The following is a 27574-nucleotide window of genomic DNA, read 5'->3' on the forward strand; positions in this document are numbered from 1 at the left end:
CCAGGTCGCCACAGAGCACTGAGCTGGGCTCCCTGTGCGACGCAGCAGCTTCCCTCCAGCCATCTGTTTGACACAGGCTCCATCTTCAGGTCCAAGATTTCCCCTCCAAGTGTGAACGTCACCCAGGTGGCACAGTGGAAAAGAACCTGCCTGCCAATGCAGGAGATGCAAGAGATTCAGGGTTCAATCCCTGGGTTGGGAAGATCGCCTGGAGGAAGAAGTGGCAACCCACTCCAGTATTCTAACCTGGGAAATCCCACAGACAGAGGAGCCTGGCGGGCTACAGCCCACAGGGTCACAAACAGTCGGACACATCTGAACACACAATCACATAATTACAAAAATGAACCTCACCAGGCTCCATCAAGTTTGGTGGACTTGCTTTTATGGACACTAATTCTATTTCTTGGGTTTCGGTGATACCAATGATACCTCCTTTTATTAAAATTTCAAATTCATTCTGTTGTTAACATTATGTTGTCAGAGAACTCACTTCTCAAAAAAAAAAAAAAACCCATTTTCACTTATTCATATTTTAGTACAGCGTATTTTGTCAAAGAAAACATTTAATTTTTCAGGAAGTCACATTAAACTACTGAGAGAATGCATTAGGTACTGCTGTGTGGTATCTGTGGTGTATTTTACATTAATGCTTGAAGCTAGCTGTATTTTTAGGATGGCCTCGACAATACATGAGTCATACTTGAAAGTGTTCCAGAAATAGAAACAAGATATAAGATTATACATTATGAACATCTGCAAAACAAACTGCCATCCGTAACCTAATATAAACACTGCCTGGTACACGAGAGAAATTCCCGAACCCAGTGTTTCCAGGCACAAGACGCCTCCTTTCAAGAGTCCACAGAATGATAAACTGGTGTCAGAGTAACGCCAGAAGACATTGATTCTATATTCTGTAAAATTAAAACATCTGGTTCCTAACTTTGTCCCTTCACGGACTCAGATTTGCCATATATGTAAAGACTAAAATTAAAATTTGACAAAATTATGTCAGAGTTCAAATTCAGTTTTAATAAAACCCTTCACAAATGGTGATGGTCACTTAGTATCCCAAGGGTCAACATAATATAATGGAGGAAAAGCCTTTGAAGCCACACAGAGCTAGTGGTGATTTCTCATGCTGTCCTTTCTCAGTGTCCTTGGACAAGTATTCTGCATCTCCTGGGCCTACATCTCCTTATTGTCAAAAGGGAGGCAGTAACACTTCCTGGGCAAGTGATCGTGAGGATTACAGGCACAGAGCCTTGTCCAGCCCCTCAGCCAGGGAGAACCAGGTGTGAGAGGATATTAAAGGCCCATTCTCACCTGCACGGTCCTCTACCTGGCGTGTGTCCTAGACAGCACCCGCATGGCATGGACTCGGGGGCCATGCATAAGCTTCTGCATGTACACTCAAATCTACCTTCTGAACTTAGCCCACGCTGACAAAAATAAAGGGGAAAGGAATCCACCGAGCTGGTACAGCTTGTGTGAGTTACTTTCCCAAAGCATTTCATATTGCTCAGGAAGAATCTGAACCCAGGCTTATCACACACCCCTGCACGCGTTACCACCTCACAATGAGAGAATTCAAAAGAACCAAGTGCAGGTTCATTTACTAAACTGTGACATTTCTACCGTGTATCACTCTGTACTAGGATATAATGGACATCAAGGGCGAAAAAGGGGAGGCAAGGGGCATAAATAATACAACGTGTTTAGAACCAAAGTCTTCATTATTTACCCTATGGGCTAAATCATTCACTAAGTTAGTTATTAAGGATCTTCTATATACTTAGCACCAAGAATACAAAGATAAATACAATAAGATCCTTCCAAGGCATCAAAGGCACATATATAAAGAAAACAAAGGCATATATAGAGAGCCTCAGTTTATATAAGCCACTCATCTATAAAGTGGGCTGATGGGTCTGACCCAATAAAGATAGCTGTAATCCAAATTAAATGAGAAGTGTAACACTGTCTAGGGTACCATTGAGCACAAAGAAGGGATTCAGTTTTTCTTAAAACTAGAAAAATATATCAATACACATTAAATAAATCAGAGCATATACTTAAATAATAAGTACCAAGCTGAACTTTTTAAAGATTTGTTTATGTGGACCAAATTTCAAGTTTCTATTTAATTTTTTAAAATATTGCTTCTTTTTCTGTTGATGTTGTTTTAATGTTTTGGGTTTTTTGCCTTACAAGGCACATGGGCTCTTAGCTCCCCCAACCAGGGATCAAATGCAGACCCCCTGCACCGGAGGCAAAATTTTAACCACGGGACCAGTAGGTAAGTCCCGCAAGCTGTACAAATTTGTGTGTAGAGGTATTAGAGTAAAACTAACTATGCATATCTTCCTGTACTTGCATAGAGACACACAGGAAGAGGAGGAAACACTTCCCAACTCATTCCATGAGACTAGCATTACCCGAATACCAAAATCTGACAAAGACCTATTGATAAAATCCAACACAGTTATGGACTAAATATTTGTGTGCCTCCAAAATTCATATGTTGAAATCTTAACTGCCAGTTATGAAATCTTAACAGGGAAATTTGGCCTTGAGTACAGAATGAAGCAGGGCAGAGGTTAACAGAGTTTTGCCAAGAGAACGCACTGGTCATAGCAAACACCCTCTTCCAACAACACAAGAGAAGACTCTGCACATGGACATCACCAGATGGTCAATACTGAAATCAGATTGATTATATTCTTTGCAGCCAAAGATGGAGAAGCTCTGTACAGTCAGCAAAAATAAGACTGGGAGCTGACTGTGGCTCATATCATGAACTCCTTACTGCCAAATTCAAACTTGAATTGAAGAAAGTAGGGAAAACCACTAGACCATTCAGGTATGACCTAAATCAAATCCCTTATGATTATACAGTGAAGTGACAAACAGATTTAAGGGATTAGATCTGATAGACAGAGTGCCTGAAGAATTATGGATGGAGGTTCGTGACACTGTACAGGAGGCAGTGATCAAGACCATTCCCAAGAAAAAGAAACGCAAAAAGGCAAAATGGTTGTCTGAGGAAGCCTTACAAAGAGCTGACAAGAGAAGAGAAGTGAAAACCAAAGAAGAAAAGCAAAGATATACACATTTGAATGCAGAGTTACAAAGAATAGCAAGGAGAGATAAGAAAGCCTTCCTCAGTGATCAATGCAAAGAAATGGAGGAAAGCAAAGAAATAGAGGAAAACAAAGAACAGGAAAGACTAGAGATCTCTTCAAGAAAATTAGGGATACCAAGGAAACATTTCATGCAAAGATGGGCTCAATAAAGGACAGAAATGGCATGGACCTAACAGAAGCAGAAGATATTAAGAAGAGGTGGCAAGAATACACAGAAGAACTGTACAAAAAAGATCTTCATGACCAGATAATCACGATGGTGTGATCACCCACCTAGAGCCAGACATCCTGGAAAGTGAAGTCAAGTGGGCCTTAGGAAGCATCACTATGAACAAAGTTAGTGGAGGTGATGGAATTCCAGTTGAGTTACTTCAAATCCTAAAAGGTGATGCTGTGAAGTGCTGCACTCAATATGCCAGCAAATTTGGAAAACTCAGCAGTGGACACAGGACTGGAAAAGGTCAGTTTTCACTCCAATCCCTAAGAAAGGCAATGCCAAAGAATGCTCAGACTACCTCACAATTGCACTCATCTCACATGCTAGCAAAGTAATGCTCAAAATGCTCCAACCTGGGCTTCAACAGTACATGAACCGTGAACTTCCAGATGTTCAAGCTGGAATTAGGAAAGGCAGAGGAACCAGAAATCAAATTGCTAACATCCACTGAATCATCGAAAAAGCATGAAGAGTTTGAGAAAAACATCTACTTCTGTTTCATTGACTATACCAAAGACTTTGTCTGTGTAGATCACAACAAACTGTGGAAAATGCTTAAAGAGATGGGAATACCAGACCACCTTACCTGCCTCCTGAGAAATCTGTACACAGGTTAAGAAGCAACAGTTAGAACTGGACATGTAACAAATTGAGAAAGGAGTATGTAAAAGCTGTATATTGTCACCTTGCTTATTTAACTTATAAACAGAGTACATCATGCGAAATTCTGGGTTGGATGAAGCACAAGCTGGAATCAAGATTGCCAGGAGAAATATCAGTAACATCAGATACGCAGATGATATGACCGTTGCGAAGAGGAATTAAAGAGCCTTGTGATAAAAGTGAAAGAGGAGAGCGAAAAAGCTGGCTTAAAACTCAACAATCAAATAACGAAGATCATAGCATCTGGTCCTATCACTTCATGGCAAATAGATGGGGAAACAATGGAAAGAGTAATAGACTTTATTTTGGGGGGGAGGGGGCTCCAAAATCACTGCATATGGTGACTGCAGCCATGCAATTAAAAGACTCTTGCTCCTTGGAAGAAAAGCTATGACCAACCTAGATAGCATATTAAAAAGCAGAGACATTACTTTGCCAACAAAGGTCCATCTAGTCAAAGCTATTGTTTTTCCAGTAGTCACGTATGGATGTGAGAGTTGGACTATATAGAAAGCTGAGTGCTGAAGAATTGATGCATTTGAACTGTGATGCTGGAGAAGACTCTTGAGAGTTCCTTGGACTGCAAGGAGATCCAACCAGTCAATCCTAAAGGAAATCAATTCTGAATATTCATTGGAAGGACTGATGTTAAAGCTGAAACTCCAATACTGTGGCCACCTGATGTAAAGAACTGACTCATTTGAAAAGACCCTGATGCTGGGGAAAATTGAGGGCAGGAGAAGAAGGGGATGGCAGAGGATGAGATGGTTGGATGGCATTACTGACTCGGTGGACATGAGTTTGAGTAGGCTCCGGGAATTGGTGATGGAGAGGAAGGCCTGGCATGCTGCAGTCCATGGGGTCGCAAAGAGTCAGACACGACTGAGCGACTGAACTGAACTGAACTGAACTAACTGCCAGTATGAGAGTATTAGCAGGTGGGGACTTTGGCAGGCCATTTGGTCATGAAGGTGGAGCCCTCATAAATGTGATTAGTCTTCTTCTAAAAAAAGATGTAAGAGCCTGCTCTGTCTCTCCAATCTCTCTGCCATGTCAAGAAGTCAGTAGGAGGGTCCTCATAGAACCTGACCATATTGGCACCCTGACCTCAGACTTCCAGCCTCCAGTTAGAATTTCACTCCCAGGTATTTGCACAAGGAAAAAGAAAACATTATGTTCACACAGAGTTGTCGTTGTTCAGTCGCTCAGCTGTGTCCGACGCTTTGCGACCCCATGGACAGCAGCATGCCAGGCTTTCCTGTCCTCCACCGTCTCCTGGAGCTTGCTCAAACGCATGTCCATTAAGCTGGTGATGCCATCCAACCACCTTGTCCTCTGTCATCCTCTTCTCCTCCTGCCTTCAATCTTTCCCAGCATATATGTTCATAGCAGCTTTACTTTAAGAGCCTCAGAATGGTAACAATGATTTGATATCAACAGATGAATAGATAAACAAATTGTAAAGTAATTATTTCATATAATGGAATACTACTTGGCAATAAAAAGGAACAGACTAACATGGAAGAATCTCAAAATAATTATTTTGAGTGATAGAAGCTAGACAAAACCAGAATATATGCTGTATTATTGCTTTTATATAAAATTCTAAAATATCAAACTAAATCTACAAAGTTGATGAGCAATTCCCAGAAAATGGAGGAACCAGGGGACATTATGTGTTCACGCTAAGTCGCTTCAGTTGTGTCCGACTCTTTGCAACCTATGGACCCACCAGGCTCCTCTGCCCATAGGATTCTCCATGTAAGAGAACTAGAGTGGGTTACCGTGCCCTCCTCTATGGGATCTTCCTGACCTAGCTATGATCCCACATCCCTGACGTCTCCTGCATTGCCAGGTGGGTTCTTTACCATTAGCACCACCAACAGTATTTATAATTAGGCTTATGGATGATTTGAATTTTTTTTTAGTGTTTTCCAAGTTTTGTGTATTGATGTTTTATTTTTGTAATAGGAACAAAAAATTATATTTCTTTTGAAAAACCATACTGCAAACTAATCAGAGTCATACTGGAAGTAGAGAACTGTGATAGACAAGAGAAAGTAGCAATAGGATGGGTGACATACATTAAAATATTCTGACTAATCAATAGGTTGCAATTTAATACCTTAAATTCAATTTGGAATTCACCCTCTTGAAATGCTTATCTATAAGGTGTTGTTAAACTGTGATAATTTACAAAGGACATCTTTGGTCTTAATGTAACTAGTCATATTCAAGACAAGACAACCACCAAAAACATAAAATGAGATTAAGGAATGACCTTTAGTTATGAACGCAACCAGAAGAACCAAGAATTTTTAGGTCCTGTCATATGAGTCAAATTCTTTAAACGTAAAGCATAAAGTTTATATTTTTATGAGTCAGATCACAGAAAAAGCAGCTATGATAGATGTATTCTCCAACTTAATAAAGCTTCACTTTAAACATGAGGGTTTATTAGCTTTTTAAAAATAAAATCTAATATATGCTTACTGTAACAAAGAAAAAATCCAAAAATGTAAAAGAAATATTAAATGACACCTTCCATTTCCAACCCCACTCCCAACCCAATGCCACAGAAAAAAGTCAAAGAACCTGGACTGTGGCCTTCCACGTTTTTCTTTTTACACAGGAAAATATGTAATATACCTGCAAAGAGTATTTCAAGTTTTTTTTTTAAAATACAAGAACAAAAACTGTATCAAACTTTATGTACTATCCTGAAGGCTTCAATTTTTGCTTAACAGTATCACATGGATACCCTCTAGGTTCCCAAAAATAAATCTAATTTATTCTTTTTTAACAGCTGTGGAAACTTCCATAAAATATCTATATAATAATTATCAATCATTCCTGTATTGATATAGTCAGATTGCTTTTGGTTTTGTCACTATTGAAAACAATAAAATGCTGCAATATATGTTGTGTACAAACATCCTTTTCGTGTGCTGATTTTTCCCTTGGTGGATAGAACCTAATAGAGAAACTGTTACATGAAGAAGACATTTTATTTTAGTAGCAACTACCATATTACATTTCAAAGGAGTCAAATGAACTCACACTTCCATAGCAATATATGAAATGCCATTTCCCTGAAACCCTGTAGGTACTGGACATTATAATACTTTTCAGTTTGGGCCCAAATGATGCATGAATATTACTATCCTATTGTATAATTTACATCTCTCTAACTATTAAGCAGGGTTAGAACATATGTACATATACTTATTGGCCGTCTGGATTTCCTGTCCAATAGCAAGCTGCTTTAAATCCTTTGACTGTTTTCTATTGGATCATATGATGTTTCTCATCATTATATATTTATATATTAAGTGTATTAATCTTCTATCAGATATAATATATTTGCATTAAAAATGTAATCTTTAACTAGGTGTTTACTATTTGAATTCATTTAAACAATGTCATTAATGGCAACTAAACTGCCATGTAGATCCAAAGAAGCCTATTTAACATATTACCTAGCTCTTGTACATCTGCACTGAGAGCTGCAGAAAGCAAAAAAACAGTCATTAGCTAGAAAATAAAAAGCAATAAAACACATCAAAAAATTTTAAGTCATCGTCAGTATGGTACTTGGGAGAAAGAAGATTAGAGAAAAATTAGGCACCGAATAAAGACTGACATGAAGACTCTAGAGAAGACTTCAGGGCATGTTTAAGAGCTTTAAAAGTTGATGGGGCTCATCCTTTTAAGAGTGCTATTCTTAAAAATATATCTAAAGAAATCTCAAACGAAATCCTTTCCCCAAAGTAAATTCTCATGTAACGAGAAGCAATTAGGACAGCAGTAAAAATAAGGCAAATCGTAAGGATTGGAGGCTTAGGTTCTCAGACTGTTTCTCAAGCACTGATTATTAAGTCAGGGAATCTTACGTAACACTTCCCTGAAGGCTTTCATGTGACCTCTGTCACTAAATCATCAAAACTGACAAGTAGCTGCACTATCTATCCTGACACAAAGGTGACATAGGTTTCCCACGCTATTCTGTAACATTGGTGAATTTCTCAAACCTCTTAAAATTATTTACAAACTAAAGACAAAGGTTTCCCCACACAGACACTAAAAAATCTCATCCTGTTAATGAGGCCCAAGCGCACCATTTTTAAAGCACAATATTGTAATTCTTGCAGTAAACCTTCATGGGCCTAATTGCTTAGGTAAGAGCTCAGTGTGTCCAGGAAACCCCAAGTGACCTCACATAGAACTGGCTCACTGACGGCAACAAGATTATGTAAGGAAGCAGAAATATAACTGAGGTCAGGCTTAACGTTATCTATTGAAAACCTGCGACCCTGGAACACCACTTCATAAGTCAAACCCTGGAAGAAACACTAGCTTTGATACGATATAGTTTAACTTCAAGCACAAATACATGAAGGAGCCCCTTTTCAACAGCTGCCAATTTCAGCGAAGCCTTGAGATTTGGTTTTCATACAGAAAGGCCAGAAAGCCTTCAATTATCCACTTTAACACTTGCAGGTGAGAGACGAGGGACTAAGATGACAAGTGGAAGTTATAATGGTCAAGGCAGGAGGTGACAAGACCTAGATAATAAAAAACTAAAGAACAGTCCAACTGCTATGCCTATTATGTGCCAGGCACGGGGCTAGATACTGGCGCTAAAAAGATGCATTGCTGTGTCCAGTGCTGTGAAAGCAGGTAACAGTTCAAATGAGAAGCTGACAATGACTATGAAATATTAAGCATTCATTACCTCAATCAAATGGTCAATGAATTAAGAAATTTTATTTTGACAAGATAATATTGCTTTTGCGTGGTTTTTAACTGAATTTTAGACTTCCACTTAAGAATATCTCTAGACTATAGTTTCTACCAATTAGCAGTATTTCTACTATTCCATTAAATAGATGTTAAATAATAATATCAGGGATCATAGTTCAATACTGTGACTTTTATTTCTTCATTACTAGAATACAACAGTGATTTTCAATGCTCTGAAAAATAACGTTAAGATAGTTGATGCCATGCTTCAACTATTTCAATATTTTTCAACAATCCTTCACATTTCTAAATTCCAAAAGAGTTTTCTAGCATCCCGGGACTTACTCTAAAGAAAGCAGCCAGAGACACTGTGGCAGACTAAAAGGAAAATCAAACAGAAGTATGGAAATCTGGGTTTTGCTACTAATTAATTAGTCTTCTTATCTCTTCCAGGTCCTACTTTCCTAGCTACGAAATGAGTTCCAGAGAGGATAATAATTGCTAAAGTTCCTCTCCTGAACAAAAGTCTACCATTTTATGTTTCATTTCAAAATATTGAATATCCAAAAGGCAAAAAGCTAAAATGAAGCATAAATACAAGAATGAAAGTGATACTTTTTGGTACCTTTCCTTTTGGTACTTTGATGAAGTACCAAACTTCATCAAAACATCATCTCCAAAGTACTTCAACATGTTTTTGAAAATAACTCCAGAGGAGAAAAAAAAATCCATCAAAGTTCTCTCATAATCAAAATCCATAATCACTTATCAGTCATGTTATAGCAAGATTGAAGCCAAAGAACTGTAATTTTCCCATTCTGGAAATAGTCCCTGAGAGAGGAAGAAAGAGTTCAAAGAAAACAATATTTGAACACAATACAGTAAACAGATGTGTAAAAACATGTTATATTATGCAATACAGTATATCTGTCTCAACAATATGCAGCAACCACAAAATGCCTACGTGAATGCATGAGAGTGTGTTCAAATTAGCTTGGCCACTTTTCCTGTTCAAGGTAGCCAAACTCCCAACCATCTTTTTCGTACAAATGGCACAGTTTCTCATGAGACTAATAGAGCAATGTAACAATTTACTACTGGGTAAAACATATGCTTGATATATGGTCACCTTGATTTATGGTAGAAACAATGAATGGAGAGCAGGCACAGACCACCCAATTGCCTACAGTATAAACTCTCCTCTGATACACTTCAAAGGGTAAGCTACTAGCAACAAAACACGAAATGAAAACTTATGATTACCTAAGAGATGCATGTAAACAATAATAAAAATTGAAAGTATGTAAGCCAGAAAATGTTGAGGGCTTTTCTTTGTTTTTCTGAGGGATTTTGGTGACAATTTATGGGAGTTTTGCTATATTTAGAAACAGATACCTTTTACACTTTGGGACTTGGTCTGAGCCAGCCCTTCAGTTATTTGCAAAATATGAGAATACTTTCATTCAAAGAATAGGCTTGTAAGTTTTAAAAAACTGATATTATTGCTAGGATCCCTTGAGTTCCTGGAGCTAATACAAATAATCTTATTAATTCTCTCAATAAGAAGATCCTCGAAATGGATAAGTACTTTGATTACAACAGAGTACGTCAGCAGACCCCAGCCAGGGGACTGGGGCACCTTAGTTGTTAAAAGAAGAAAAGGCGGAACGTCCCTGGGGGTGCAATGGCTAAGAATCCACCTGTCAACGCAGGGGACACAGGTTCAACCCCTGGTCCAGGAAGATCCCACTCCCTCGGGGCAATTGAGCCCAGGTGCCATGGTCACTGCTGAGTCCATGCCACAGAGCCTGCCCGCCGCAGCTGCTGAGCCCACGTGCTACAACTACAAAGCCTGCGCGCCTGGAGCCAATGCTCCGCAGCAAGAGAGGCCGCTGCAATGAGAAGCCTGTGAAAAGCAATGAAGATACAGTGCAGCCAAAAATAAGTAAATCAAGAAAGGATGGATAGCGCTATCCCCTGCTGAGAGCTGTCAGGCAATGACCATGCTTCAAGTGTAGGTGAGACTTAAAAGGCCAACATTCTTTCCACACTGTAGACATGTTAAGTTTGATCTTTTTAAATTGAAATTTGAAGAGCTTACCACCATTTGTGATCCTGCAAACAATCTAACTGAAGGCCCCAGTTAATTCTAAATCAAATCTAGATGAAATGTATTTCTGATTCATTTTTAGGGCTAAGACTGAAAAAAGATGAAACTGTTTTTAGCATATCTCTTAAGCAGAAACAGAGCAGACCTTAGTCTGTTATTGTCATACTCACTAAAGTCACAGGCATGGGATAATGGAAAATGAAAAGGAACAAGAATCTGGAGACTATGGAAGTGGTTGTGTCAGAAACTCACATGTATTTAGCATTATGTGCTAGGCACTACTGTATAGATTTCACATATGCTATTTGATTTAATCCTTAAAACATTATCTGTGAGGTTGAAAAGATCATATATATATATATCAAGGAGACTCAGAGCAGTTAAATGACTATGGAAATGAACACATCTAAAAGAAAAAGAAGAAAAGAAGAAGGAAAGGAGGGAGGGAGGAACAGAGGAAGGGAGGAAGGAAAGAAAGAGAAAGAAAAGAAATTCGTAAGCTAGAAAGCAGTACAGACAAAATTTTAAACATAATTTCCCCCCACTAAGTAGTTGTTTCCCTATAGAATTCTAAACCGATAGCACTTTTCTTATTGTCTACAAGAGCAGATATTATTCTTCACATCTGAAGTTTATTATAAAAAGTTAGCTACATTTATAATAGGAAAAGACCCAGAAATTGGGGAAAATGAGTGTGTTTTTTTCTTTTCATTTATCATGTACCTATGACATGTAAGGTGTTATAGATCTATTTTGTTAATTTTTCTCTAGACAAGTATAACAATTTATTAAAGAATTATGTCATTAGTCTCTCCCCCAGAAAAGAAAACCTATGGAAATAATATGATTAGGCATAACCATTAAATAATTAACATTAAAAGTAAATATTCTTGACTCCTACTTAGGATGAAGAATTGCAAGAGAATTTAACTTCCAACAATAACAACCAGAACAAACCAGTTAATCTACAAAAATAAGTTTCTTAAAATGCATCCCACAGCTAAGGATATAAAGGAACCTAAATGAACTAAATTATAGAAAGTAATGAGCCCTTTCAAGGACATAAGAGACCCACAGGTAACTTTCATCCCTGGTAGAATGGCAAGAGGAAGAAGAATCTGCCATAGATGCGTCGGGGTAAACAAGTTTAGCTTTTGACAAACCTATAATGGCCACACGTGGGTTGGAAAGACAGTTTAATCTACTGAGAAGTGCCAGCGACAGAGAAAATCTGCACTTACCCACCAACTCTTTCCCATCCATGCATTCAAGCATGAGAGGTGAAAAATAAAAAGGAAAACCCAATGACATGGTAGAAACGAATTATATTAACTGAAATGAATGAATCTCAGATGATACTAACAATGACCATACAGAGCAGAAAAGAGAATCAATTAACTTAATTATGGCCAAGAATCTTCCAATATGTTAACCCATATTCAAAAAGCTTAAAGAAATGCAAGTAAGGTAAATTCAAAGTAACACTACCTTGGTACATCAAGTAAAACTTCTGGTGAAAAATTGAAAAGAATCTTAAGTATGTATCAGAAAACAGACAAGCTACAAACAAGAGAACAACAAAAATTATAGCAGGCTTTTTACTAGAAATAATAGAAGCCAGAAGACAATAAAACAACATCTTTAAAATACTAAAAGAAAAAAATTGGCATTCCATATTCAATCAAAAAGAAAGTTTTGAAAATGAAAGCAAAATAAACACATTTTAAAACAGAAAACAGATGAGAGAATGTATAGCTAGCAAACTAACTAAAAAAGAAACTCTTTGACTAAAGGGAAATGCTTTCAGATATATGCCTGAATCTGCAGTAAAAAAAAAAAGCAGCATAAGGCATAAAAATATGGATAAATATTAAAAACTTTTAAAACTATCTTCATTTTGTACAATATATTTATTTTATTTAAAATTCTATTATTGTTTAAACAAAAATAACAGTAACACACATATGAGTGTTTTAACATGTACAGAATTAAAACACATGTTGATGATAGTACAAAGTGTATGTGACATAAATGAAAGTATAGTGTATATAGCTCAACAAACATCAAGTAGGTCAAACTAAAAGAGACCTCATTTAGACACATCATGGTCAAATTATCAAAAGACCAAGACAAGGAGAAAATATCCTGATAGTAGAGAGAAAAGTGAGTCATGTGGAGGGGATCCTTGATAAAATTAATAACTGACTTCTCATCAGAAACTATGGAGACCAGAGGCAGTAAGATGACATGGTCAAAGTGCTGAAAGAAAAAACTGTCAGCCAAGAAGTCTTCAAACAACAAAAGTAAATTAAGAAATTTCCAGAAAAATAAAAGCTGAGAATTCATCTCTAGCAGATCTGCCCTATCAGAAATACTAGAAGGAGTCCTTCCTTCAGGCTGAAAGAAAAGCACACTAGAGAGTAACCCAAGCCCACGCAAATAACATTCCAGCAAAGGTGACATGTGCAAATGTACTGATAAAAAATATACAAATGTATTTTTGTTTATAGCTATTCCCTTCTTCTATCTGGTTTAAAGACAAATTCATAAAATGATAATTATAAAGTTGTGTCACTAGGGACTTCCCTGGTGGCCCAGGGGTTAAGAATTTGCCTTTCCAATTCTACCCAAAGCAATCTATAGATTCAGTGCAATCCCTGTCAAGCTACCAACGGTATTTTTCACAGAACTAGAACAAAGAATTTCACAATTTGGATGGAAATACAAAAAACCTCAAATAGCCAAAGTAATCTTGAGAAAGAAGAATGGAACTGGAGGAATCAACCTGCCTGACTTCAGACTATACTACAAAGCCACAGTCATCAAGACAGTATGGTACTGGCACAAAGACAGAAATATAGACCAATGGAACAGAATAGAAAGCCCAGAGATAAATCCAAGAACTTATGGACACCTTATCTTTGACAAAGGAGGCAAGGATATACAATGGAAAAAAGACAACCTCTTTAACAAGTGGTGCTGGGAAAACTGGTCAACCACTTGTAAAAGAATGAAACTAGAACACTTTCTAACACCATACACAAAAATATACTCAAAATGGATTAAAGATCTAAATGTAAGACCAGAAACTATAAAACTCCTAGAAGAGAACATAGGCAAAACACTCTCCGACATAAATCACAGCAAGATCCTCTATGACCCACCTCCCAGAATATTGGAAACAAAAGCAAAAATAAACAAATGGGACCTAATGAAACTTAAAAACTTTTGCACAACAAAGGAAACTATAAGTAAGGTGAAAAGACAGCCCTCAGATTGGGAGAAAATAATAGCAAATGAAGCAACAGACAAAGGATTAATCTCAAAAATATACAAGCAACACTTGAAGCTCAATTCCAGAAAAATAAATGACCCAATCAAAAAATGGGCCAGAGAACTAAACAGACATTTCTCCAAAGAAGACATACAGATGGCTAACAAACACATGAAAAGATGCTCAACATCACTCATTATCAGAGAAATGCAAATCAAAACCACAATGAGGTACCATGACACACCAGTCAGGATGGCTGCTATCCAAAAGTCTACAAGCAATAAATGCTGGAGAGGGTGTGGAGAAAAGGGAACCCTCTTACACTGTTGGTGGGAATGCAAACTAGTACAGCCACTATGGAAAACAGTGTGGAGATTTCTTAAAAAAAACTGGAAATAGAACTGCCATATGACCCAGCAATCCCACTTCTGGGCATACACACCGAGGAAACCAGATCTGAAAGAGACACGTGCACCCCAATGTTCATCGCAGCACTGTTTATAATAGCCAGGACATGGAAGCGACCTAGATGCCCATCAGCAGATGAATGGATAAGGAAGCTGTGGTACATATACACCATGGAATATTACTCAGCCGTTAAAAAGAATTCATTTGAACCAGTTCTAATGAGATGGATGAAACTGGAGCCCATTATACACAGTGAAGTAAGCCAGAAAGATAAAGAACATTATAGCACACTAACACATATATATGGAATTTAGAAAGATGGTAACGACAACCCTATATGCAAAACAGAAAAAGAGACACAGAAGTACAGAACAGACTTTTGGACTCTGTGGGAGAAGGTGAGGGTGGGATGTTTCGAAAGAACAGCATGTATATTATCTATGGTGAAACAGATCACCAGCCCAGGTGTGATGCATGAGACAAGTGCTCGGGCCTGGTGCACCGGGAAGACCCAGAGGAATCGGGTGGAGAGGGAGGTGGGAGGGGGGATCAGGATGGGGAATACGTGTAAATCTATGGCTGATTCATATCAATGTATGACAAAACCCACTGAAAAAATAAATAAATAAATAAAGGAAAAAAAATAAAAAATAAAAATAAAAAAAGAATTTGCCTTTCAATACAGAGGACGTGGGTTCAAACCCTGATCGGGGAACTAAGATCCCACATGCTGTGGGGCAACTAAGTCCAAGAGCCGCAACTAGAGAGAAGCCCGCATGGCACAACTAAGACCCAACACAGCCAAGTAAATAAACAAAGGGTTTTTTTTTAATTGTGCAGCAAGACTTTTAATATATAAAGATATAATTTGTATGACAATAATAGTACAAAGGAAGCAGAAGGGAACAGCTATACTGGAGCAAAGTTTTTGTACACTATCGAAATTAAGTTAGTATTAATCTGAACAGGTTTGTTTTAAGTTAAACTGTTAATTTTAATCCCTAGAGTTACCACTAGGGTACTATTTTTTAGGAAAATAACTCAAGGGGAAAAACAAAAAATATATATATATATAGTAAAAGAAAAGCACAACAACGTGGAGAGGACAGAGCGCAGAGCCACTTAGGAGGCAGAGTTAACGGAAATGTGTATTGGATGAAAGTGAGATCTTCTCCCTCAAGAAGCACATGGTCTACTGAAAGAATCTGAAGCGTGAACAAAAAATTATATTATGCCCAATGACTGGAACATGGACTAGGGGAAGGACAGTCACAGGAGATAAGGCTGAAACTGGATCATAAGGACTGACCTTTGTTCCTAAGGTATTAGAGTCCTTTAAGGAATTTTGAGAAAAGAACTGATGTGATTTTGAGCAAAGAAATGATGCTAAGTCATTAGAGAAATGCAAATCAAAACTATAATAAAATACCATTTCTACTCATGAAAATAGCTACAATAAAAAAGACAATAACAAGTATTGGTGAAGATATGAAGAAACTAGAATCCTCATACATTACCTCTTTGGAAAACAGTTTGATAATTCCTGAAAATGTTAAACATAGAGTTACCATATCACCTAGTAATTCTACTCCTAGGTATATACCCAAGAAAACTGAAAACATATGTCTGTAAAAAAAATTGTATATGAACATTCATAGCAGTATTATTCATAATACTCCCAAACTGACGAATGGATAAATACAAAGTGATATATCCATACAATGAAACATTATCTAGCATAAAAAGGAATGGAGCACTGATACATGCTACAATATGGATGCACCTTGAAAACATGAGATGTGAAATAAGTCAAACACAAAGAATACATGCTATATGATCCCATCTATATGAAATGTTCAGAATAAGCAAATCCACAGAAACAGAAAGTATATTAATGATTGCCAAAGGCTAGAGGAGCAGCGAGGGGAGAAGGAGGAGGAGGATACAGAAAGTAACTACTAATGGATGTGAGGTTTCTTGTTGACTTAAAAAATGTTCTCAGCTTACATAGGGGCATGGCTGCACAATTTTGTGACTATTGTAAAAACCACTGAGTGGTAGGTACACTTTAAAAAGGTAAATTTTGTAGTTTATTAACTGCATTTCAATAAAGCTGTTATAAAACAAAAACTATGATGAGCTACCATTTCATACCTAGTAGAATGAGTAAAATCAAAAAGACTAGAAATACCAGTGTTGGCAAGGATGGGGAACATTGCTGCTGCTCAAAGGGTAAAACAGTAACTGCTTTGGAGAACTGTTTGGCAGGGCTGAGTAAAGTTAAACAGACATCTACCCTATGACACATCAACTTCTAGTTATTTATTTAAGATAAGTGAAAACTTGTGACCACAAGACTTGTACAGAAATGTTCACAGTACCTTATTCATAAGAGTCCAAAAATGGAAACCATCCAAATGTCCATCAACAGGAGAACAAATAAATTATGACACATAATTATACAATGGAAAATTACCCAGCAGTGAAAAGCAAGCTGATAGGTACAGGAATATGGATGAATCTCAAAATTATTATCTCGATGGAATGAAACCAAACACACACACAAACACACAGACACAAAAACTATAGCTTAACTATAGGATTCTATTTATAGAAAGCTGAAGAACAGGCAAAACTACTCTGCCATAGCAGAAGCGAGAACAATGGCTTCCAGAGCAGGGTAGAGAGGAAGGGGCACAAGAGACCATTCAGGGTGATGAAAGCACTGTTGATGGTTATACACATTTATAAAACTGTCAAAATTAATCAAAACGAATGCCTAAGATCTGTGAATTTTATTGAGTATAAATTTTATTCCAATTCAAACAGAGATCACAAGATGTGGACAAATATTCTACTAAAATATTCATGGATGAAGAGATACAAAGTGAAAAATTCATAAATAAATATTTCTTACTGTAGTTTTGTGGCACAAGTTCTGGGTTCTTAGGATTTTTCAACTTGTAGGATACATCTCCAATATTAACTGTATCACCTAAAAAGAGAATACAGAAACACAATCATTGTAAGAAACAAGTAAGAAAGCAATACACTATGCCTTTTGCAATAATGATTCTCCAGGCTACAGACAGGGATGTGTGTATCACAGACATGACTGTCAGGCGACCACAGACACACCTGTCTACGGCAGGCACTATGCTGTGAAACTGGCGTCTACAGCAAGTTATTCATGCGTGTGTGCTAAGTCGCTTCAGTCGTGTCCGACTCTTTGTGACCCCATGGACTGTAGCCGGCCAGGCTCCTTTGTCCATGGGATTTTCGAGGCAAGAATACTGGAGTGGGTTGCCATTTCCTTCTCCAGCGGATCTTCCTGAGCCAAGGATCAAACTCACGTCTCCTGAATTGGCAGGCAGATTCTTTACCACTGAGCCACAGGGAAAGCCAAAATACTGTTAAAGACTCATGTATTTATGGTATTCATTAAATCTTGACTCTAAGTCACCCACGGCTTCTGTGAGTTATTTCATAGAATTGCTGTAACAGTTCAGCACAAGGACATTGGGGGTTTTGTTACCGCAGTTCTATGAAGTAGCTCACAGGAACCACAAACGCACCATGAAGAGACCTAGGCTCAGAAACTGGCCCACAGTATGCCAGGAGAGGCCACAGGGTGCACAGTCCACGTCACATCCCGGGAGCAGCTCACTGAGAGACCAGCCCTGGCACCACCAGCTTCACTGTGGGACACCGTGGGCAGGGGCAACTCTCTCCCCCATTTTATTTTGATGTCTCAAACCTGTAGGAGAGTTTAAAAATTACACTATCTTAAGATGCAAAAGTCATGACTCTTCAGCTTTCAAGTCTTCAGAGGCATCTTCTAACAAAAAGCACACTGTCCTAAGTAAACTGTTCTTGCAGTTTTCCTAACTCCGTCATGACTCAACCTCATGGGCAGGAAAACTGAATCGACCCAGCCTACGTCATTAGTCACAGTCTGGCGGCCGGGGCCTGCCAGGCAGGGCCACCCTCTCTCTCTCTCTTTCTCCCTCTCTCTCGCTCCCTCTCTCGCTCCCCCCACTTCTCCTCCTTGCCCTCTCACCTCCTCACCTCTCCTACCTCATTATGACTCAAGTTTTCTTTGCCTTTCCTTCTGCTCTTCAACTTCTTATTGGGTGTGGAGACCCGGTTCTAGCCTCTTTTCTATGTATAATCTCTTCTTGATGAGCTCATCTGGTCTTGTGCCTTTAAGCGCAATATATTGCTTGCTCCCAAATTTATATCTGTAATCTAGACCACAGGACTTAAAGCATGGGCAACAACAGTCTCTGAGATGCCTAACAGTCACCTGCCAGTTGGCATATTCAAACCTGAATTTCTGATCTGGGTGTGCTCCCAGAATCCCCCAATTCTGCTAATGGCAACTTAATGCTTCCAGTTTCTCAGACCAGAAATCTTACAGCCAGTCTTAACTGCTCTCTCCTGCACCCCATCAGAAAACAGTACTGACTTTGTCATTAAGATACCTGTAGCACTGGGCGTCCCTGGTGGTCCAGTGGTTAAGAATCCGCGCGCCAGTGCAGGGGACAGGGGTTCGATCCCTGGTCTGGGGAGGTGCCACACGCCTCAGGGGAAATGAAACTTGAGCACCACAGCTACCGGACCTATGCTCCAGAGCCCGAGCTCCGCCACGAGAGCAGCCGCCTCAGCGAGCAGCCCGCGCTCGCCGCGACGAGAGGAACCCGTGCACGGCAACGAGAGCCCAGGCCGCCAAACCTTCATTAATTAACTAAAATATATATATATATGTGGTGCTGCCCGCTTCTCCCGCCATCCTCTACCACCACAGTGCCGACCCAAGCCAGTTGGGGGTTTGCTACTTAAATCCGGTTTCTCATTTAACAGCGTTCTCTCTCACCTCCTTACACACCTCCTGTCTCGATGCTTGCACTCTACAGCTAATGCTCAACAGACTGCCCACAGCGACCGTAAGAAAACAGGAGTGAAGTGGCGCCAGCCCTCTGCCCAACCCCCGCCTTTGCAATGGCCTAAAAGGCTGTTTCTGATCCGGCTCCCCACTGCCCTCCTAAAGTCGTCTCCTACTAGCGTCCTCCTCTCTTCTGCTCAGCCCCAAGGTCTCTCACTGTCCCTTCAACATGTCAGACATATATTCATTTCAGACTTCTGCGCTGGATTTTCCTACTGACCGAAATGCTTTTCCTAAGTGCATCCATTATCAGTCGTGGCCCCAGCAAGAAACGGACAGCTCATTCAAACTGAGTGACTGAGGAGAGAATAATTGAGGAAGCATTTATGAAGGTGTGGGCAGAATCTGGGAAAGCCAACAAAGATGGTGCAGTCCCCTGGGACGAGCAGTAACAGGAAGCCATCACCACCACTGGGCCTGCAGGAGCAAGCGAGGGCAAACAGAGGGGGCAAGCGTGTTTAGAACAACGAACACAGCAAATCTAAGGTGGTAACGGGCCAACAGGAAACTGGGGAATAAACACGAAGCAAAAACTGACAGAACTGAAAAGTTAGAGGAGACAAATTTAAAATCATATCTGGATATTTTAATACGCCTCTCTCAGTAAGTGATGGAAGAGTGGGGAAAAAAAAAAGAGGAATAAAGTAAAGATGATCACTTCTTGACCTTTTGGCTAAGACCAAGTGTAGAAGCAAAGACCTGAAAACATTATAAACCACTTAACCTAAATCGCCCTTATAGAACACTACACCCAACAATGGCAGAATCCTTTTTAAATACACATGCAACATTCACCAAACTAGATCTCTGGCTGCACCATAATACAAGTCTTAATAAATTTCCAAGGACTGATATCATACAAAGTATACTTTCTGATCAAAATGGAATTAAACTAGAGCCTCATAACAAAAAGATAATATTTGGGAATCAAGCAACAGGCTTCCAAAAACCCAAAGAAGAATTCACAATGGAAACTGGACTCATTAAGAAACAGTGTAGTGGGCTTCCCTGGTTGGCTCAAAGGTAAAGAATCCACCTGGGTTTGAGCTCTGGTCCAGGAAGATCCCACAGACCATGGGGCAACTACACCCACGCACCACGACTGAGCCTGTGCTCTGGAGCCTGGAAACTGCAACTGCTGAAGCCCAAGCCCCCCACAGCCTGTGCTCTGCAACTAGAGAAGCCACTGCAAGGAGAAGCCGAGCACCACAGCTAGAGCAAGGCTCTCACAGCAGGGAAAACGCAGCCAGCCAAATAATTAACAATAATTACTATTAGTAATAAGTAAACAGGGCAGTGATCAATTAGTCATGCCTGCTGCAGGCAAAGAGGGAAACACACTCACGGGGTGGAGGCATTTGTCCTTCCTGCCTCAAATGCCAGTGTTCCTGGCTAACTGCTGTTACCATGCTACACTTCGCTGAAGCATCTAATCCATACCAATGGCCCCCCTTTGACCTCTGTACAATTAAAGCCTTATGTGTCTACTTTGGCTGAGATCTCTCTCCTGAGTTCCATGCCTCTCAGTAGCCTTTTGGACACTTCGAAATTCCAGACACACCTCAAATTTAACATGAGAAGAACAGAACTCTACATTCTCTATGTGTGTTGTCCAACCATCTACAACCAGCTCTACCAGCTCTATCTGAGAAAATGATGCTTTTTATCTCAGCCTAGAAGGCAAAAAAAAGCAAAGACATTACTTTACCAACAAAGGTCCGTCTAGTCAAAGCTATGTTTTGTTGTTTTTTTCATTTATTTTTATTAGTTGAAGGCTAATTACTTTACAATATTGTAGTGGTTTTTGACATGCACTGACATGAATCAGCCATGGATTTACATGTGTTCCCCATCCCAATCCCCCCTCCCGCCTCCCTCTCCATCACATCCCTCTGGGTCTTCCCAGTGCACCAGCCCTGAGCACTTGTCTCATGCATCCAACCTGGGCTGGTGGTCTGTTTCACCCTTGATAGTATACTTGTTTCAATGCTATTCTCTCAGAACATCCCACCCTCGCCTTCTCCCACAGAGTCCAAAAGTCTGTTCTGTACATCTGTGTCTCTTTTTCTGTTTTGCATATAGGGTTATCATTACCATCTTTCTAAATTCCATATGTATGTGTTAGTATACTGTATTGGTCTTTATCTTTCTGGCTTACTTCACTCTCTATAATGGGCTCCAGTTTCATCCATCTCATTAGAACTGATTCAAATGAATTCTTTTTAATGGCTGAGTAATATTCCATTGTGTATATGTACCACAGCTTCCTTATCCATTCGTCTGCTGATGGGCATCTTGGTTGCTTCCATGTCCTGGCTATTATAAACAGTGCTGCAATGAACATTGGGGTTCACATGTCTCTTTCAGATCTAGTTTCCTCGGTGTGTATGCCCAGGAGTGGGATTGCTGGGTTATATGGCAGTTCTGTTTAAAGCTATGGTTTTTCCAGTAGTCCTGTATGGATGTGAGAGTTGGACCATAAAGAAAGCTGAGTGCCGAAGAATTGATGCTTTTGAACTGTAGTGTTGGAGAAGACTCTTGAGAGTCCCTCAGACTGCAAGGAGATCCAACCAGTCCATCCTAAAGGAAGTCAGTCTTGGGTGTTCATTGGAGGGACTGATGCTGAAGCTGAAACTCCAATACTTTGGCCACCTGATGTAAAGAACTGACTCATTGGATAAGACCCTGAGGCTGGGAAAGATTGATGGCAGGAGTCGCCTTCAACAGAGGATGAGATGGTTGGATGGCATCACCTACTCAATGGACATGAGTTTGAGCAAGCTCCGGGTGTTGGTGACGGACAGGGAAGCCTGGCGTGCTGCAGTCCATGGGGTCGCAAAGAGTCGGACATGGCTGAGCGACTAAACTGAACCGAACTGATCCACAGAAAAGCACTGAATTCCTTAACTTGGGTTATCTGGTTTTTTCTTTCATTAACAGTGATCGTTTGATGTGTTCTGAGTAGCTGATCTTTACTGCAAAATCTCCTACATACCCTGACTCCCCCTCATTGCCTCTTTGGAGCAGTCTCTCAGAGTTATCTGAGATGCTATGTCCTAGGTTTCAAGTCCTCAGAAAGTCTACCAAATAAGACATAACTCTCAACTTCTAGGTTGTGCAGTTTTTTCAGACAACAGTTTTATCAACCAGTTAAAAAGGGATGCAGAGCACACTTCTCTCCTTTGCCTAAACTCTATGAGGATCCAGAACCCTGACAGAGCAGAGGCCTCTTATGCCCATCCACCTCCTCAGAGTCCAGATGAATCCGGGTCTCTCCTGGCTCCAGGATCTCCTGTTAATGGCTGATGACTCTGAGTTTCATTTGGCAGCACCTAACAGGTACCTGCCTCTCCAGTTGAAAGATACTAGGGAATGACCCCCTAATCTAAAGGTATTAGGGGAGCCCTGTTGAAAAACACTGAGAGACATCCCTAACTGGAAGATATCAGGGGACTCTGGAATTTGCTCAGTAAAAGAAATTGAGAGGTCTGTATTGAGAGGTTGGGGAGGAGAATGACTTGAAATATTTAAAGGAGAATTGGAAACCAGCCTCCAACTAATACTCCAGCCAGATCACACTTGAAAGTACCTAAGTTATACTAAAAAAGACCTTAACCTCAAATGACCAAATTGGCAGCGGGGGGCAGATGTGCATGCAGCTAAGTTAAAAGTTAGGCTTGATAAAAAATATCTTTTCAGAATTCTGACCTTAAACAAAATCTTTGTAGAGGGGCTTGCATTTCTCTTCCTATGTCTTTGAGATGTATCAATAAATGTTCTGCCCGATCTTCTTAGGGAGTTTTGCCTGTGTGTGCATGTGTGTGTTTTGAAAACTTGACCTCTGCCATACTATTTGGGGAAGTAAACTTTAAGAATTTTATTTAGGTGACATTCTCCCCGTTCTCTTACGGGGAAGCCTCTTAAATCTTATTAGTTTGAATCACTGTTAGTATATAACTTATTAATAGCCAAATGATGAATCCTTTAAATTAGAGAAGCTTCTAAATTGGTAAGTTTTTAGAGAGCTATCATTATAAATGGCTGTTTTACTGGTATCTATAAAAATTAAAGATGGGAAAAAGGAAATATATCTAGTGGCTATCTCAGAACTTCCTTAGTTTAAAACAAGTAAGAGAAAACAGTTTGGGAAGTTTTATTTGTGGTCTTTGCTTCCCCTCAATGGGTCTTACAGATGCTAATAAAAACATTAGAATAATTAATGTTAACAGAAAAAAAAAACTGTAAGGAAAGTCTAGATACTTCTTCCAACAAGGCAGAGATCTTAAAAAGACTTACCCCAAATAGATAAAGAAATCTTTAAATGGTTATTCAAAATGCAATAAATAAAATGGACACTTATGGTATTAAAACACAAGGTTTTGATATTACACTACCTAAGGTTAAGCGGACCAGAAGGGACCCCCCCATGTGGTCCCCAACATTAAAAGCCAAACAAGTTCACTCTATTTACTCCAGTTTTTTTAAGTATATGTTTAAGGGGCTGGAAAAAAAATTACACTGAGATACCTGACCAACAATTACCTGGGGCAACAATTAGGCCAATTAATCAAGATTAACAAAAAGGCCTGAGCTTCAGGGCTCAACGCCCTCTATGGGGATCCCAGAGCTTTCAAAAAAAAAAGATAAAATGGACAGGGAATAATAGAACTCCTCCTGTAAGATCAAAACTTGCTGATTGGATTTTAGTGAAAGCCAAAGATATACAAGATAGAACTGAGATAAAGTATATAAGAATTGATATATTTTCATTGGTTTTATATTAGATAGCTACATCTGTTTTCTTTAATTCTGAGATAGACATGTTTCACTGAGGAATATTTCCCTCTGTGGCATTATAAGACAAAACATTTAGATCTGCTCGTCAGGAAATATGAATTAAATATATTAAAGGAAATCAATAGGGTTACCTGAGCCATACAATGGAGAAGAAAGTGGGAACTAATATTCAAGGACTAATAAAAACAAAAACAGTGATTTTGCTCTGGGTTTAATTTATGAACTTAGAAAGAAGCTCTTTGTTGAATGCTTTATATGAGTTTCTGAAGGCATGATAGACTAAACTCTAGAATTCTAGAACACAGAACTCTTAAATTTTACTTAGAAATCTCTGATCCAGAAAAGCAACTTTCAAATATTATATATGTATAATTATATAATAAAATACATATATACATATATATATTTGGGCAAATCAATCTTTTAACATCACTGAGGTGACAAACAGTTCTTTGGCTAATTAAAAACAATTGTCTTTGTCCTGCAAATCAGAAATGTTTAAATATAGCCCACAATGACCTGAGATTGAGTCTAATTAGCTCAGTCAGGTAAAACCTGAAGCCAAGGGAAAAAAAATTACAAAGGTGGTAATTTCAAATTCAAACCACTGGAAAGCCTCCCTCAATTGAAAATCTAATTCATAGACTTCTTAGAATCTTTATCAAAGACAAACACAAATCTTTAAACCTCTTTTCCACGAATAGTAAAGTCTCAGTCATCTAAGCAAGCCAATTTAATTCATCTCGTGTTATTTATCAACTAGTAAGTTCATATTGTAATATCTGGTTCATTTCTAAGTTTGTTAAGTAAAGCCATGAGCTCTCTAGTTTTGCCTATTCATATATCTCTGTACACATTATATATATGAGATATATCTATTTCTAGAAAATATTATCAAACTTAAATTTATAAGAGTTCTATTTTATTGACTTAAAAGTAAATGCTTACAAACTAAATATTTCTACACAGAAAGAAACTGATCAAAATGACTTTCAGGTTCACATTAATTGGAAACTATTTAGTATTAAGTTAATACCTGGTATTAATGTCAGTTTAAGTTTGTTGAGCTAATTAACATAGACACATCTTTAGAGTCACCAACATTAGGTCCAACACTTATTGTACCAAGGTTTAATGGAAATTAAATAAAACTTATTAATATCTATTGCAAATTTGTCAATATGGAAAATAACTTGGTATAATTAAATATTTACAAGTGAATTCAATGCAAATGAGATAGTTTTTGGATGAAATTTTAAGGAATAATTATATTTAAGGAATGTCTACTTAAGAATAATCTCTCCAGATATTTGGCAACTTGAATTTAGAGCTATGCTAAATTAAGTGATGGGAGTTTATTAAATAACTAAGTCATTCTCAAATAAAATAAGATACATCAATTACTTAACAGAGAAACTAAAGGTATTTAGGACTATTAATAAATATGTTTGGTGCCACCCTGAGATGTTCTCTATTAAAAAGGAAAGGTTTTTGTAAAAGACAGTTCATAATTGCTTACTTCTTAGTTTTCACTAGAAATTAAGGTTTTTTAAGAGTTGAGGATTCTAATTTAAACATGTAATTAAAGCTAACAGAAATAATAAAGAGAACATTTCAATATATAGTAGGAAAGTGGAATGTGTGTTTTTCAGAAAAGAAGGTATTAAAAATGGAATTGCATGATATTAAGAGAAAAGAAAGTTAAGTTTATCTTAGAGCTGGTTGTTTCTGGATGGAAAGGCTAAGGGACAAACTAAACAAAGACAGATACAGACAGTGATGGAAGGGTTGTGGATGGTCAGGATTCACTAGATTTAGATTAAAGTTAATTAAGTGAATTTTGTTGTTAAAAGTAAGCTGGTAAAAGGCAAGATTTAATTTTCTCTCTCTTTTAAGAGAAAAGTTTTCTTTGCCTTCAATCAAAGCACAGGATACCGGCCCCAGTTATCTGAGATGCATATCAAAGGGATGGGCTCCATGAGGCCAGACTTTGCATCTCCACATACATGTATGTTTGCCTTTCATAACAGACTGTGTGAGTTCCCGCGCCCTTAAGTGATCTGTATTTGTTTTCTGAAATCATTTGTGACTTTGGTTAAATAAATATCAATTCATATGACCTATGATACTATTGTGTTTGTTCTCGTTTTTAAATTGGAGTATAACGCTTTACAATATTATGTCAGTTTCTGCTGTACAACATGAATCAGCTATATGTAAACATATCCCCTCCCTCCCTGTTGTGTTTTAAAACCTTTTTGATATTGTTAACAAACTTCTCACAAGTTCTAACAGGAAACTAAGAAACAAGAAAATCTAACAAGTTCTTTTAGCTTCCAGCTAACTCTTCAAATGAAGAAGGAAATGGCAACTCACTCCAGTATTCTTGCCTAGGAAATCTCATAGACAAAGTCTGAGCCTGATGGGCTTAAAACCCATGGGGTCACAAAGAGTTGGACATGACTTAGGAACTGAGCACTGAACACAACCCTTCAAAGGAACACTGCGACACCTCAGAGAGGACTGTTAAACTAATTAGGCTTATTTGGTGTGTTGAATTACTTGAGAAACATTGTCAAGTGACTGGAGATGAACTTTAGGTTATAATGTATAGGTGAATGTCATTAATAGAGACATTCCAAAATTTACATGGAATTCCTAAAATCTGATATATGCCCTGATATAATGTCATCAGTCATAATTCTGTGTGTGTGCTAAGTTGCTTCAGTTGAGTCCAACTCTGTGCGACTCTATGCGCTGTAGCCCATCAGACTCCTCTGTCCGTGGGATTGTCCAGGCAAGAATACTGGAGTGGGTTGCCATGCCCTCCTCCAGGGGATCTTCCCAACCCAGGGATCAAACCCATGTCTCTTAAGTCTCTTGCATTGGCAGGCAGGTAACACCAGCACCACCTGGTTCTCTTAAAATGTTTTATGTCACAGAAATATCCAAGTTTCTTGCCAATTGCATTGTACTCAAATCTCTAACCATGTCAGTCTCTAAGTTTTGTCCTTTATAGACAATCATTAGTTTACACTGATAGTTCAACAAAATGAGCCAAGAAGACTCATAAAAAGGACTTTTTAACAAATACAAGTTTCTGATAGTCTTTAGATAAATATGATTTATAACTTTATGACTTTTTTGGAAACAATTGGCTTTTATATTTGTTTTCCAGAAAAAAAACTCACCTCTTATGCTATGGCCTACAACAAATTGATGAACTATACCTTTGTAAACAAAGATATAACATTTTTCTCTCTACCTG

The 27574-nt window shown here is 38.5% G+C and overlaps 1 protein-coding gene across 1 annotated transcript in view; it reads right to left on the reverse strand.

Annotated features, from left to right (window-relative positions):
* VWA8 (von Willebrand factor A domain containing 8) overlaps positions 1–27574 on the reverse strand; it is a 366079-nt gene that overhangs the window by 329164 nt on the left and 9341 nt on the right. The window contains exon 2 of the mRNA XM_043892308.1: positions 17482–17559. Coding sequence (XP_043748243.1) covers positions 17482–17559 — 78 coding nt within the window. The remainder of the gene's footprint in view (positions 1–17481; positions 17560–27574) is intronic.

Source organism: Cervus elaphus, chromosome 30, assembly GCF_910594005.1.
Source record: "Cervus elaphus chromosome 30, mCerEla1.1, whole genome shotgun sequence".
NCBI classification, from domain to species: Eukaryota; Metazoa; Chordata; class Mammalia; order Artiodactyla; family Cervidae; genus Cervus; species Cervus elaphus.